Source organism: Alnus glutinosa, chromosome 9 (genome assembly GCF_958979055.1).
Source record: "Alnus glutinosa chromosome 9, dhAlnGlut1.1, whole genome shotgun sequence".
NCBI classification, from domain to species: Eukaryota; Viridiplantae; Streptophyta; class Magnoliopsida; order Fagales; family Betulaceae; genus Alnus; species Alnus glutinosa.
Window position 1 is genome coordinate 1,256,527 of NC_084894.1, and position 15,535 is coordinate 1,272,061.

The following is a 15,535-nucleotide window of genomic DNA, read 5'->3' on the forward strand; positions in this document are numbered from 1 at the left end:
TGATTTACCAACAAACAGATAAGCTGAGAAACAAAACCACCAAGCAGGAAAATAAAGTTATGGAGACTCATTCAACAATTACAGAAAACTTACACATAGAGGAAAGATAAGAAGACTGATGCAATACTAAACCACAGAAAACGGAGAAAAATTCGAGCAACGGCCAGTCGCCGTGTTGTAGAGTATGCACCATACATCATGAAAATGTCCAAAACACCTAAACGAACATAGAGTAACTTCAGCAATTAAAAATGAATTTCCATAGTGGCAAGCAATAAAGAAATTATCAGATATTAATCAGACACAACTTCGATGCTACAAGAACTCATAGGATTAAGATAACAAATCACCAACAAAAGTTTAGGCAGCAAGTGAAACTTACTCTCAAAGAATTTCATCACCACAAATGTTGGAGCAAGACTAAGAACTTCCCTTAAGGTCTTGGAATTAAGATGTCCATTATTGAATGCAATGATCGTGAGCCCCTGAAAATAAAATAAAATAAAATTGTAATTAATCAAAATATCATTAAAAAGCGCAAAAGGCGCAATCATGTACACAGAAAGTATACAATAGGAGTACCTAACTAGAAAGAAAAATACGGTCAAGAAAATCATGAAAATAAAGCACATAAGGAAAGTCTAAAGAATCGCCCAGTGGGGAAAAGAGAATTAAGAAAGGACTTTAAATCCACCGCAGTTCTTTCGAGGTCTTCAGAACTCCAATCATTTCTTTCTCTCCAAATATTTCTTTGTTTTGCAATTAAAGTATATTTCAAAAAGTGCAGAGGGGCTTTCCCTCCAAATATACCACAAAAGACAAGACGGAATCACTTTTCCACCATATTGCACTCTTGGAATTGCCATTCAACATCCTCCAACAAACAATCAGGTCAACCACTCTCCTATGCGTACAAGTAAGACCAGGACGACTAAAGATAGCATTCCATAAGCCACTAGCAATGTTACAGTGTAGAAATAGATGATTTACAGACAGTGTTGTTGAGTACGATCGTTAACACCATACTTATCTTGCAATTTGAATTTCATATCTTCCCAATCGGAGATGGGTAGTACACAAAGGCGGTGGAGACATTCTTCGACACTATGCCACCAAACATGAGCTTCATCTTCACAAAACGAACCTTTCATTCTAGAGAGAGACCAATTTATTCAAGGTAGTCCTCCAAGCAGTGAGCCAATCTTGGAACGCATATAGATCTCGTTCGCCATGGAAATCTGACACATACATTCGTACCCGCATCGAGATGTCATACCGTTGCTGCTATGTAAGGAGGCTGCTCCCATATTGCCTCACGCTTCATGTGTTGATGGTGGGGTAATCATAATGATACATGGTGAATTTTGGGCATCGGTTGGGTTTGGGTGTTTGCATTTCTAGCTTAGTGGTGGGTTTTCATTTTGGTATTGGTCGTGTCGGTGGGTTGGAGTATAAAGGTGTCCATGGGTGTTAAGTCCGCATTTTTTGTTTCATAATAAGGAACCAATGCGGAGTTAGCACCCATGAACACCTTAACACCCCACAACAAAACGAGAATATTGAGCAAAACAACTTGCATCTCCCATTAATGTTTTCCATCAATAATCCTAAATCCTACTAGGATGATGCATTCCTTACTGCTACAAATCTTATTAATTGAATACCGTCTCGTGTCTTGAATTTAACACACTAATTAATGTTTTGTTGCCCTCTTTGTCTTCCTCATTATTTTTTTTAATAAGTAATAAAGTTTTATTAAAAAAGCGAAAGGCGCCCCTAAGTACACAGGAAGTATACACACGAACAGCCAAAGCAGCCCACAAAAAGAAAGAAACCCAACAAACCCTCAAAACCCAAAAGCCCTCAAATCTGAATCCTCAAGAAGCACTCTCCACTACAGCACGTGAGCCTTGAACCACTTCCCCATTATTTGTTGTTCCTCCTTGAGTCCTAAGTTGTGTTTGCTTTGTCGATATTCATGGTTCATCACGTGGTAATTGGATCCTAGAGCTCTTAAGTGTATATTTTCAGGGGTCTTCGCCAACTCAAAAGGGGTATAAATGTTATCATCCCTCTTCGAGAAAGCATTTTCTCTATGAATGTCACCTTTTTTGAATCTCCTCCATATTTTTGTCTTCCCAAGGATTCTCTTCAAGCGGAGACATGTAGTGAAGAGAAGTCTTCAACAAATCTTTTACCTATACCTACCACATTACCAAAACAAGATGTTTCAGAATAGATGGTCAACGATAGCAACCAACTATTGATAAGAAGTGTGAGCCACCAGTGGAGAAGTTAAGAGTTTATTCTAGGCGTCAGAAGATTAAGACTATTCTTGAATCTCCCAGTCAAATGTCAACTCCCAATTCAAGTAATCCTACACCGACTACTTTAGCCACCTCAATACATGTTGTTAATTATATAGATCCTCCTAGTCCTCAACGCAAAAGAGTCAGATCTTGTACTCAACCTGTGACAACGAGAAAGTTAGTCCCACAATGGAAAGATGAATAGCCCACATTGACTGGTGGACTGTAAAGGTGTTCATGGGTGCTAAGTTCACATTGATTTTTTACTATGTAAGACTGTGTTTTATAAGTGATTCTAGCGAACACCAATTGTAACTTATTAGTCACTTTGGATTGATAGCGTAAATGTGACTAACGTTTTCTCAAGGTCGTCACAAATAGTATCAGGGCAGCCTAATAACACCATAAGGGACCTAGGCACCACATGATGTTAGCCCTGACAAGGACGTCAGGAATTTGAGTTAGGGGAGATTGTGACACCCAAAAAGTCAGCCACAAATTGAGAAAATGAATAGCCCACACTAACTAAGAGCATTCATAGCAGAAACCCTATAAGGGGTTCTATTCCCTAAATTTAAATTTATAAAAAAAATAAATAAATAAAATAAAATCTCAAAAACTCACCTATAGCAACTTCCCTATATATGCCCTATACATTAAGAATGCTACAGTGCTACCCCATGCATTGGGTAGCATTGTAGCATTCCCATAGGTTATTAAATCCTAAAAAAACACCCACACTCTCTCTCCTCTATCTTACCACGTCTTCCAAGTCCCAATCCCTTTTTTGCTCCGAGGATCGAGAGCTAACAACGGTTGCACAACTAGCAACGACAATTTAATGGACAAGGAGACCTGTCTGACCACCGACGCCACCGGAATCCGTTCAACGTTGATTAGAATGACAAGGGGGAGATCGTAACTCACCGGTGGGCCACTGTATTCCACGGCAAACGAGTACTCGGCACCATCATCGGCTTCCAATGTTTGAAGCAGAGACATTGTTCCTAAACTAACTTAAAACCCTAATTTCAACACCAATCTTAATTTTCAATCCCTAATAATAAACTATAATCAACTAAAACATAAGCTGTGAGCCTAACTATCTTCATCTCAATACTGAAAAGTGAAACAAGAGTTCCTCAAATAGACTGTTTCTAGTTATTGTGTATAAAGAAGAAAGAAATGAAAGCAGGTTAAGCGTGAACGGTTGAAAGTGTGTGGAATTAGAATTTGCTTGGAAAAGAAGAGAACTGAGAATTGTGAGGGAATTTGGTGAAAGGGTTTGAGTTTGATTTCGCATACCTGGTGGAGTTCGGCATCTTGCGGGAGACGGAGACGACGAGAGAGAGATAGAGAGAAGAAGAAGAAGAAGAAGAAAATAAATGAATAAAAAAAAATTAAAAATAATATTTTATTGTTATAGGGAAAGATAAAAAGAAGCTATTGTGTAGTGTATTTCTTTAGGAAAAATGGTTGGGTAGCTGCTGGGAATACTCTAAGTGGACTACAAAGGTGCCAAGTGCTAAGTCCCAAATTGGTTCCACGATAGGTGAAACTAGACTTTATAAGTATATGGATGTCCTATGTTTGTATTTAAAGAACTTAGATATGATTCTATGCATTCTATACAATGTTATTTCGACAATAAGGCTGCAGTTAACATTGCACATAATCCAGTCAAGCGAGATCAAACTTAACCCATTGAAGTTGATAGAAATTTAATCAAGGAAAAATTGCGTGCAAGAATAATTTGAACACCTTATGTCAAAACGGGAAAACTTGCAGATATTTTGATGATGGGAGTGTCCAGTATACAACCTTATGCAAGCTAGACATGTGAAATATCTTTGCCACAGCTTGAGGGGGAGTATTGATGAAGAAAAATTGCTTAATTCCTGATCTGATTTTATTCTGAGTTAATGTCGTTATTCTCTGAGTTTACTGTCATTACAATTACAATCTGCATCAAGTATATATATCCACAATAATTTGAATTACTTTTCTATTTATTCATGTAGATGTCCTATGTTTGTATTATAAAGAAAAATACAACTCTTTACTCAACCTTCTTTTTTATTTCTTCTTTACTCTCACAATTTCAAGCGCACACCAAATTAAAGTAGTATACATGGTTCCAATTAGCCATAGTTATCATTTAAAAGCAAGACAAGGAGCAAAGAGATACATCAAAAGACTTAGTTAGTCAAAGAGACAGAATGGAAGGGGTGGAAGAGAGTTCTGTAGAGAGAGAGAGAGAGAGAGAGAGGGAGAAAAAAAAAAACAAACAAACAAACTGTAAAAAGGACAAAAAAGGAACAGATGTGGACACGAACAGAAAGGATAAGCAGGATACTAAAAGCAATCTAACAAATGCTTAAATTAATAACAGAGGCATGCCTTGTATATTAATGAGCATTAGAAATCGACATGCAAACCTGAAACATCATAGCAAGAAATATCCACAAACGATGAAAGCTATGATAAAGATGAAGAAACGTCCGGTGCTCAACAAATGAAGTTTTCCCTCGACGCAGACTTCTGCCAGATGCAAGCATATTCTGCAAGAAAAGAGCAAAATATTTACGCAAAGAAATTCACGAGGGACCATAAGATATTAAGAATTTAGATGTTCCAATTGCTATGCAAAATTGAGGCCTAAATTCAAATTCCAAATTCAACAGTATTGAATTGAGTGAGAATTAATTTCTTTTATTTTGAGCGTACAGCAAACTGGAGCACAAAATTCACTATTCAAGTTCCTCTTTCTTCACTTATTTGTAAACGTCCGCACATTGTTCTTATGAACAACGTTGGAAACTGTTCTCACAGTTCATGCAATCAATATAACCAGATTGGGTGATCTGTTTGCAGTTATCAGGAGGTCATTCGGGCTAAACATATATTGGTTTCTACTACAGTTTCCTATCTTCTTCGGCCCAGAGCATCTTTGGATTCCAAGCCTCTTTAAAAAGTAATGTCTACACCCAATCCAACAAATTGAGGAAGCTCTAAGTGGAACAATTTTTTTTTTTTAGTTCTGCAAAATTGAAAATAGATGCATGATCTGGATTTTGGTGAGCCTCGCAAATATCCCCAATTCCAAATTCAATACTAATTTCACCATCAAACATCATAATCCAATTACAAATTAAAAGTGTTCAATAAACCATACAACCCGAAACTTTAGTTTACCACTTACTCTGTGCAAAATAAATGTGATCACAAAAGAAGTCAATCAAGAGTGCCAAAAATGAGCATACCAAAAAGGATTACATATATGTAGGGCTGTAAGCGAGCCGGGCGGGCTCGAGGTCCCGCTCGGTATCTGCCCGGTTAAACCCGATCCAAGCTCGAGTTCGACACTGTTGAAACCCACTCGATTAGTTAGTGATACATACCCGACTCGCCCGACATAACTCGACAGGGGCTCGCGAGCTCGACCAGTTAAGGGCCCGATTCGCCCGGCTCGATTGCCCGACTCGTTAGCTCGATATATATATATATATATATATATATATATATATATATATATATATATATATATATAGAAAATAGGTTATAGAGAGATATAAGTAGGTATTTATATAGGTTATTTAATATTTATATCTATATTATCATATTTCATTACTTCTTATTTATTATAAATAATCTCATATCATATGATATTATTATTATTTTAATTCATAAGTTATAAGTATAATATTATAACTATATAATGTCACACAAGCATATATATATATATATAGTTAGTTAGTTAGTTAGTTAGTTAGTTAGTTAGTTTCTTGATATATGTATGAATATATGCAAGTACAATGACAATGTGATTCATATATTATTAAATTAAGTGATTAATATTGAAGTAACCAATGATTTAGCATTGCGCCATATGATCATATGATTCATATAAGTATCACACGATCATATAATATAACATTTTATCATTTAATCATTATATTCTATCATATGCATATACCCAATTGGGCCGAGCTACCCAATTAGGGCTAGACAAGCCGAGCCCTGAACCCAAAGCTCGGGCTCGGATTGAACCTGAGACAAATTTTTGGGTTTGTCCAAGCTCAAGTCGACTCGAGCACTCGGATCGACTCGTGAAGACTGACTTAATAGTCCCGAGCTCAGTCCCGAGTTAGGGTATTACCCCAATGAGTTGATCCCAGGCAAAAGTCCTTAAGCCCGGCTCAAGCTCGGGATCGACTCGTTTAAATTCTCCTTAAAACGAGCCGGTCCAGGATTGCCAAAACTCGACTCGGACCGGCTCGTTTACAGCCCTACATATATGCCTTTGGCCATTGGCTTAGCAAGTAAAAGGCTGGAAGGGATTGTCGTGAATCTTTGATAAAATCATCATCTTCATATTTTTCTTCAGTTTATACTTTACTCAACCAACAATAAAAGAACACATTGAAAATTCTTGAATAAAACTTTCAGACTTTGGAAGATTCAATAAGGTAAACTTTCTACAAAAATTCCCACTAGAGACGAAACAAACAAACCAAAAAAAAAAAGGGGGGGGGGGGGGGGGGGGGGGGGGGGAAGAAGAAAAAGAGACAAAAGATCAAATCCACAAATCATTATTAGAATAATCAAAAGCTGGGACTTCAGATGAAATTGGTAATAATTCTCAGCAAATCCCAGAGTGCTTTCATCAAAGGGAGGCAAATTCTCGATCCGATCCATATTGCTAATGAATGCCTTGATAGTCGATCTAGATCAAGGGAGCCGGGCGTCATTTGCAAAATGGAGTTGGAAAAAGCTTATGATCATGTTAATTGGGATTTTCTCTTGTATGTGTTGAGGAGTTGCGGCTTCGGGGTTAAATGGTGTTCGTGGATAGCTCGATGCATTTCTTCTGCGAAGTTTTCGGTGCTAGTTAATGGCTCGCCCAACGGCTTTTTCAGTAGCTCTAGAGGCTTGTGGCAAGGGGATCCTTTGTCTCCCCTTTTGTTTGTGTTTGTTATGGAGGCTTTGAGTCGTATGATTACAGCGGCGGTTAGTGGGGGTTTGTTGGATGGCTTCAGAGTGGGTAATGCTTCTTTTTCCCATCTTTTGTTTGCTAACGACACTTTGATTTTCTGTGATGCTAGCTCTTCCAAGTTGCGGAATTTGCTAAGTATCTTTCTCTTATTTGAGGTTGTTTTGGGTTTAAAGGTCAACTTGGCCAAATCCAGTCTTATTCCAGTGGGGAATGTCGTTCAAGTGGGAAGGTTAGCCGATATTTTAGGGTGTGAAGTTGCTTCTTTGCCAGTGAAGTATCTGGGTCTTCCTTTGGGGGCTTCCTACAAGTCCACCCGTATTTGGGATGGACTTATTGAGGTGGTTGAAAATCGGTTGGCTAGTTGGAAAAGGTTACATCTCTCCAAGGGAGGGAGGGTGACCCTTATCAAGAGTACTCTCTCTAACTTACCTACGTACTACATGTCTCTGTTCCCTATTCCGGTGTGTGTTGCTTCGCGCATTAAGAAGCTACAACGAGATTTTCTTTGGGGTGGAATGGGTGAAGAATTTATGGTGCGTTTGGGTATCGAATATTTCGAATGTGAATAATATTCTGAATCAAATCACGGAGTTCAAGGCAATGAAAATGTGTTTGGATGTTTGAATATAATTTTAGATTCTTTTGAATATGTGTTTGGGTGTTGAATTTGAAAGATTGGAAAAAAGTGTTTTATAATAGTATAAAGTGATTGGAAATGATTGGATTGTATGAAAAGTTGTGTATAATGATTGGTATGGTAAAAAATAATAAAAAAAAATATATGATGGGTTTTAAAAAAGTGTTTTATAATAGTATAAAATGATTGGAAATGATTGGATTGTATGAAAAGTTGTGTATAATGATTGGTATGGTAAAGAATAATAATAATAAATATATGATGGGTTTATTCAAACTATTCAAACTTTATTCAAGTGACCCATGAATTTTATTCAACTTGGATCCGGTTATGGGTTTTTGAAAAAAAAACCCGATTCAAATATTGAATAATATTACGAACCAAACGCACCATACCATTTGGTGAGTTGGGCGAAGGTTTGTACCCCAATTTCAAAAGGGGGGCTTGGCATTAGGAATTTGGTGTTGTTCAACCGCGCGTTGTTAGGAAAATGGTTATGGCGCTTTGGCATGGAAAGAGATGCTTGGTGGAGAGTTGCAGAGGACTCCAAGTATGGTAGTTTGTGGGGTGGGTGGTGCTCCCGTGAGATTGCAGGGCGTTTGGAGTAGGGTTGTGGAAGTTCATAAAGAAAGCATGGGAGACTTTTCCCAAATTTCTTAGATATGAGGTGGGGGATGGGACTAGGACTAGATTTTGGCACGACTTGTGGTGTGGAGATACGGTTCTGAAAGAAGTGTTTCCCGATCTCTTTGGTATTGCTCGGGTGAAGGATGCGTCAGTGGCTGACAATATAGAGATTTTGGGCGGGTCCATTCAGTGGAACGTGAGCTTTGTTAGAGAGGCGCCTGATTGGGAAGTAGATGTTTTTACCTCTTTCTTCCAGGTTTTGGACTCTACAAAGGTAAATAAAGATCGGGCAGATTGCCTTAGCTAGGTCTCTTCCAAGAAAGGTGTGTTCAGGGTTAAGTCTTATTTTGGTTCCTTGACGTGTTCTGGAGGAACTCGGTTCCCTTGGAAGAGTGTGTGGCGATCTCAGGCACCCCCGAGGGCAGCTTTCTTCACTTGGTCAGTAGCTCTAGGTAGAATCCTTACTTTGGACAATCTCAGGAAGAGGCACATAATCATTGTAGATAGATGCTGCCTATGCAAGCGAGATGGGGAATCAGTGGACCATATTCTTCTGCATTGTGATGTGGCCTCGACTCTGTGGAACAACATTTTCTCTCGCTTTGGTATTTCTTGGGTCATGCCTAAGAGTGTGGTAGACCTAGTTGCTTGTTGGTGGAAGTTTGGGAGATCAAGGAGTGCTACATCATGGAAGATGGTGCCTATATGCTTATTTTGGTGTATTTGGAGAGAAAGAAACCTTAGGTGTTTTAAGAACCTAGAGAGCTCCCTAGAGGAGGTGTTAGAGTTGTTTCTCTATACGTTGTATCTCTGGTCGATGGCTTTTTTGTACCCTTTATCCATCAGCTTTGCTAATTTGTTTGCTTCTTTTTCCTTTTCTAGTTAGGTGTTTCTTGTTATATACCTCTAGTGTACGTAGGAGCGCCTTACGCTTTCAATAAAACTAAACTTACTTATCAAAAAAAAAAAAAAATCTCAGCTTTCCGAGAATGTATGCGCTTAATCACATTTACAATTCCTATATAGCTTTTCTTTGTGGTTACACTAAAAGATAATACATATGAGTTGGCACAAGTCTGAGACAAAGGGATCCTCTGTCACCCCTATTGTTTGTGTTTGTGATGGAGGCTTTGAGCCTTATGATTTCTGCTACGGTTAGTAGGGGTTTGCTGAAAGGTTTCAAAGTTGGTAATGCTACTTTTTCGCATATTCTGTTTGCCGATGATACTCTGATTTTTGTAGTGCCCATTCTTCTTAGTTGTGTTATTTGCGGAGTCTCTTTCTTTTGTTTGAAGCTGCTTCAGGCATGAAGGTTAATTTGGCTAAGTCAAATTTAATTCCAGTGGGGAATGTAGATCAAATGGGAAGGTTAGCCGGCATTCTAGGGTGTGGGATTGCTTCCTTGCTGATGAAGTATCATGATCTTCCTATGGGGGCTTTCTATAAGTCTACTCATATTTGGGACGAGGTAATTGAGAAGATAGAGCATCGACTGGCTAGTTGAAAAATGTTATATCTCTCCAAGGGTGGTAGAGTCACCCTTATTAAAAGTACCATCGCCAATTTACCTAATTATTTGTCTTTGTTCTCTATCACAGGGAGTGTTGCTACTCGCATTGAGAAGTTACAACGAGATTTTCTATGGGGTGGGATGGGTGAAGAGTTCAAATATCACCTGGTGAGTTGGTCAAAGATTTGTACCCCAATTTCTGAAGGAGGGGCTGGGTTTTAGAAACTTGTTGATGTTTAACCACGCTTTGTTAAGAAAATGGTTATGGCAGTTTGGAATTGAGAGAGATGCTTGGTGGAAAGTTGCGGTGGACTCCAAGTTTGGCAGTTTGTGAGGTGGGTGTTGCTTCCATGAGCCTGTAGGTGCCTTTGGAGTGGGGTTGTGGAAAAACATCAGAAAAGGGTTGGAGACCTTCTCTGGTTTTGCTAGATTTGAGGTGAGGGATGAGGTTAGGACAAAATTTTGGAACGATCCGTGGTGCGGGGATACGGTTCTGAATAAAGTTTTTCCTGATCTCTTTGGTATTACTCGGGTAAAGGATGTCTCAGTTGTGTATAATATGGAGATTTTGGGCGGTTCTACTCAGTGGAACAAGAGCTTTGTTAGAGAGGCGTATGATTGGGAAGTGTCTGTCTTTGCTTCCTTCTTCCAGGTGTTGCACTAAGCCATGGTGAGTAGAGATCGTGCAGATAGGCTCTAGTGGGTCTCTTCCAAGAAAGGTTTGTTCAAGGTCAAATCTTTCTTCAGCTCCTTGGCTGGCTATGAAGGTAGATGCTTCCCTTGGAAGAGAGTGTGGCGGACTCAAGCTCCTTCGAGGTAAGTTTTTTTTTCCATTGTCAACAGCCCTAGACAAGATCCTTACTATGGACAATCTCAGGAAGAGACATATCATCATTGTGGAGAGGTGTTGCTTGTCAAGAGAGATGGGGAAAAAATCTGTGGACCACCTTCTTCTTCACTGTGATGTGACTTTCGCTCAGTGGAATAACATTTTTACTCGATTTGGAATGTCTTGGGTTATGCCTAGAAAAATTTTCGACTTATTTGCCTGTTGGTGGAAGTCTAGAAGGCCAAGGAATGCTGGGATTTGGAAGATGGTATTTAGTGTGCTTGGAAGGAAAGAAATCTTAGGTGTTTCAAGGATTTGGAGAGTTCCATAGAAGATATTTTAGATTCATTTTTTCATACATTGTATCTTTGGACGGTGGCTTTTTTGTCACCACTGTCGATTAGCTTTGTTGATTTCCTTATTCGTTTTTCTATTCCTAATTAAGTGTTTCCATTTGTATACTTCCATTACACTTAGGGGCACTTTACGCTTTCAATAAGACTAAATTTACTTATCAAGAAAAAAATTAATATTTAATTAAATTAAGATTTTGTGAAAATTTCATAGATAAAATAATTATTAATCTCAATCATCTTCATATTAGGCAAGCATAGACTCTAAGGTGACAATATAACCAACGATTAGTTTGTGAAAAATACAAAACCAATGAAAAGCATTTTAGGGGTGTAACAGATAAGAGTTACTCCACTTATAACTTGAAAACATCACTATAACTACCCTCCGTCTCAAAATAGATTATGACGTGAAAGCTTTCAAAAATCAAAAAGTTTTTCCAATTAACTTACAATATAACTCTTAAATTTGAAACCCATCTTTTTTTCAAATTTGAACCACTTTTTTTTCAAAGTCAAATCCACCTTTCATGGCCCATCTAAAGACACTATTTTTCCATCAGGTGGCAAATTCTCATCGAAAATATAACATGGAGAACTCTTTAGTTATTAATGGGTCTATGAATTTCAACTCTAAAAAAATAAAGGAGCAAATAGTACAATTCTATAAGAGGTTGTACGTTGAACAGTTTAGTTGGCGACCAAAATTGGAAGGCCTCTTGTTTAATTCCACCGATGCGAATGAAAGAAATTGGTTGAAAATTTCGAGGAGCAGAAAGTGTGGGGGGTGGTAAGGGATTTAAATGGTGAAAAGCCTCCGCGTCCGAATGGTTTCTCTACGGCTTTTTCTAGAAGTGCTGGGAGGTTATGAAAGAGGACATCAAGACAGTTTTTAAAGAGTTTCATAGACGAAGGAAAATTGAGAAGAGTTTTAATGCAACATTTGTCTCCCTTCTACAAAAATAAAATAAATAAATAAATAAATAAAAAAGTTGGTGCAGTGGACATTAAGGACTTTCGGCCTATTACGGCTTAGGGTATAAGTCAATTACGAATCCGGGCATCACCCAGTACAACCCAAAACGACTAAAAAAAGTATTTCATAAGGCACAAGCAACCTCACAATGGAGGAAAAGATGCATCACAAAGTTCCCATTCGTCTGGCACATACAACACCAATTGACAACAAAAGGGTGGTGTTTACAAAATTGTCTCCAAAGTCTTGGCAAATAGGTCAAACTCGATTTTGGGAAAGATTATATCAAATTCCCAAAATGCATTCATCAGAGGTAGACAAATTTTGGATTCAATTTTCGTCGCTAATGAATGTTTGGATAGCCAGCAGTGTTGTGTAAATTGGACTTGCATAAGGCGTATGATCAAGTTAATTGCGAGTTCTTGTTTTATTTGCTAAAGAGATGTGGATTTGGGGAGAAATTGAGGGATTGGATAGGGCAACATATTTCTACGGTGCGGTTTTCCATTCTAATTAATGGTAAATCATCTAGTTTCTTCAGTAGTTCTTGTAGATCGAAATAGGGGGACTTGTTATCGCCATTATTGTTTGTGTTTGTTATCAAAGCGTTGAGTAGGATGCAAACTGCTACAGTGGATAGGGGACTTTTGCTTGGTTTTTCGGCAGGGTCAAGGAATAATGAAGAACTATTAGCGTACCACTTATTTTTTGCAAATGATACTTTGATTTTTTGTGAGGCAAATTCTGAACAACTCTTGACATTTACAATTCCTTCTCTTATGTTTTCAAGCTATTTTGAGATTGAAGATTAATTTGGCGAAACTAGAGATAGTTCATGTTGGCAATGTGGTAGATGTAGAAGGTTTGGCTCACAAAATAGGATGTAGAGTAGCGTCTTTGCCAATAAAATAGTTGGTTTTATCATCTTTCGCCTTGTCTTGCTCTTTTCTCATCTGCTGGCAGGGTACGCCTTTCAATCTTACATCTATTTGGAATGGCATAATTGAAAAAATGTAATGTCGGTTGGCTGGATGGAAATGGATTTATTTATCTAGGCGAGGCAGATTGACTTTGATAGAAAGCACTCTTTCAAATTTGCCTACATACTACTTGTCTTTTTTCCCTATTCCAATGGGTGTGGCTAATAGGATTGAAAAACTTCATAAAGACTTTTTATGGGGTGGAATTGGTGACGAGTTTAAGTTTCATTTAGAGAACTAGTAGAGAATTTGTACCCCGATGAAATCATGCAGTTCGAGGGTTAGAAACTTGATTCAATTCAATCGAGCTCTATTGGGTAAATGGCTAAGGCATTATGATACGAAGAGTGAGGCTTTGTAGAGATTGATGAAAGAGACCAAATATGATTGTTTAAGGATAGGTTGGTGTCCCAAGGAGGTAATAGGGTCATTTGGAGTGGAAATATATATGGAGGGAGTGGGAAACATTTGCAAAATTTGTTAGATTCGCGGTGAGTGATGGGTCAAAGGTTAGTCTTCAGCATGATATGTGGTGTGGTGAACAACCATTTAAGATATCTTATCCACATATGTATAATATTACACGTTGTAAGTGCCTAGACCACACCAAAGTGCCAAGACCACAAAGAAAAGCTTGCGAGAAAACCCATATCAACAACTGCAGAACGTATTTTACTTGAGGTCCCCATTACAATAACGAACAGAAAAGAAGACAATGAGTCTACCTATCTCAACCCATGTGAGCTGTAGTAAAGGGCACCAAATCAACCACCTCCTCAGCGGAATCAGCAGGCAGGGAAGGGATGTCCACGTTCTTCAGCCCCAACACCAGAGGAAACAACATGGGCTGAAGGGTACCGACCACTAAAGAGACCGTAGTAGAATTCTGAGTCATTTTCTTTTCTTTTTTTTGATAGGTAAACAAATTGCATTAAAAAATCGCAAAGGCGCCCCTAAGCATACAGGAAGTATACAAAAAGGACACCATAACAAAAGAAAAACAAAAAACAAAGGAAAAACACCCGAAAAACCCAAAAGACAGTAGAAAAGATACATCAAACCCCCATCTTCTTGCCTCCAACCCGACTGGAACCCACACCCCTAGAATCGAAATTAATCGAGCATTCTAAATTCTTGACCTCCCTTTTCCCATTTTTCCTTTTTATCTTCTTTTCCTTCTTAGGAGGAGAGTCATAGTCATAGCGCTGATCGTCGGTCCAAGTCAAAAAGTCCAAAAAACCCTTTTCATCAGATCCCAAGAACGAAACCCCCAACGTGCGAAAACAAGATCTAGCATCTTGCACAACCCTGGGGTAAACCACATCTCTTTCCTCCGGACCGGCCCCCTTTGAAGATTCCCCCACCTCAAAGACTCCAGACGACACAAACTGGGGACACCAATACACAGGGGAGAACGGCCTTGGCCACGGAGGAAACAAAACCCACTGAAAAGGAGGAATGGTAGACGAAATCCCAAGAGGACCTCCAAACTTCCCAAAATGAGGACCCCCACCAATATTCCTTACCAAGGCAGGGGCATCCGAATGCACCACAGCCTGCCGAATGAGAGAACCTGAAGGAGCACCAGAAGCAACGCTGCCTACCGAAGGACGCCCAAACTCTGCATGCCCAGCACCGCCGGACGAGGCACCATGCTTACCAAACTGATAGTCCTAGAAAACCGACCTCACCAAGACAGAGCCAGCAGACGGAACTGCCTGCTGAAGGAAGAGCCCTGAACCGGAAGAACATAAGTCCACAGAAGACCGCACCCTAGAAGGAAAATCACTCAGAAGCACTGGACGAAGCAACACCGGCGCCGGCAGGGGAGGAAGAACAGCCTGCTTGACGGACTCGACCACTAGAACGAGCTGCCGATCACTAAATCCACCCCCAAAAGGTGACAGACCCAGATCCACACCAAAATCTGCCACAGACGTCATCTCCGGCCAAATAGCGCTCCCAAGGACCTCCGTCGGACATAGAAGACTTGCCGAACCCGATCCCCACCCCGAAATCGTACCAGAACCCAAAGACAGCTTATGGCCCGAAACCGCGTCCAACTTGGCATTGGGCTTAATCACTTTAGCCCTAGCCCGAATCCCTTTAAAAACAGACTTAACACCCTTTAGCACCCGGCCTGCCACAAAGCCCATCCTTCGTTTAAACCCAAACAAAGACTTAAAGCCCAACTGTTTCGAAAAACCACAAGCCCAAGCCAGTGCCTTGGAGAAGCGACCCAGAATTTCAAAAAACTTCTCGAACACTCCAAACACGCCATCCCCTTGCATCGACACGTCGCCCTCAGCAGCTGAATC

The 15,535-nt window shown here is 39.4% G+C and overlaps 1 protein-coding gene across 1 annotated transcript in view; it reads right to left on the reverse strand.

The window, feature by feature from the left end:
- The window catches only part of LOC133877272 (callose synthase 9), a 114,202-nt gene that overhangs the window by 45,381 nt on the left and 53,286 nt on the right, over positions 1–15,535 (reverse strand). The window contains exons 14-16 of the mRNA XM_062315510.1: positions 4,748–4,870; positions 383–485; positions 94–217 (exon numbers count right to left, since the gene is read on the reverse strand). Of these exons, the coding sequence (XP_062171494.1) occupies positions 94–217; positions 383–485; positions 4,748–4,870 (350 nt within the window). The remainder of the gene's footprint in view (positions 1–93; positions 218–382; positions 486–4,747; positions 4,871–15,535) is intronic.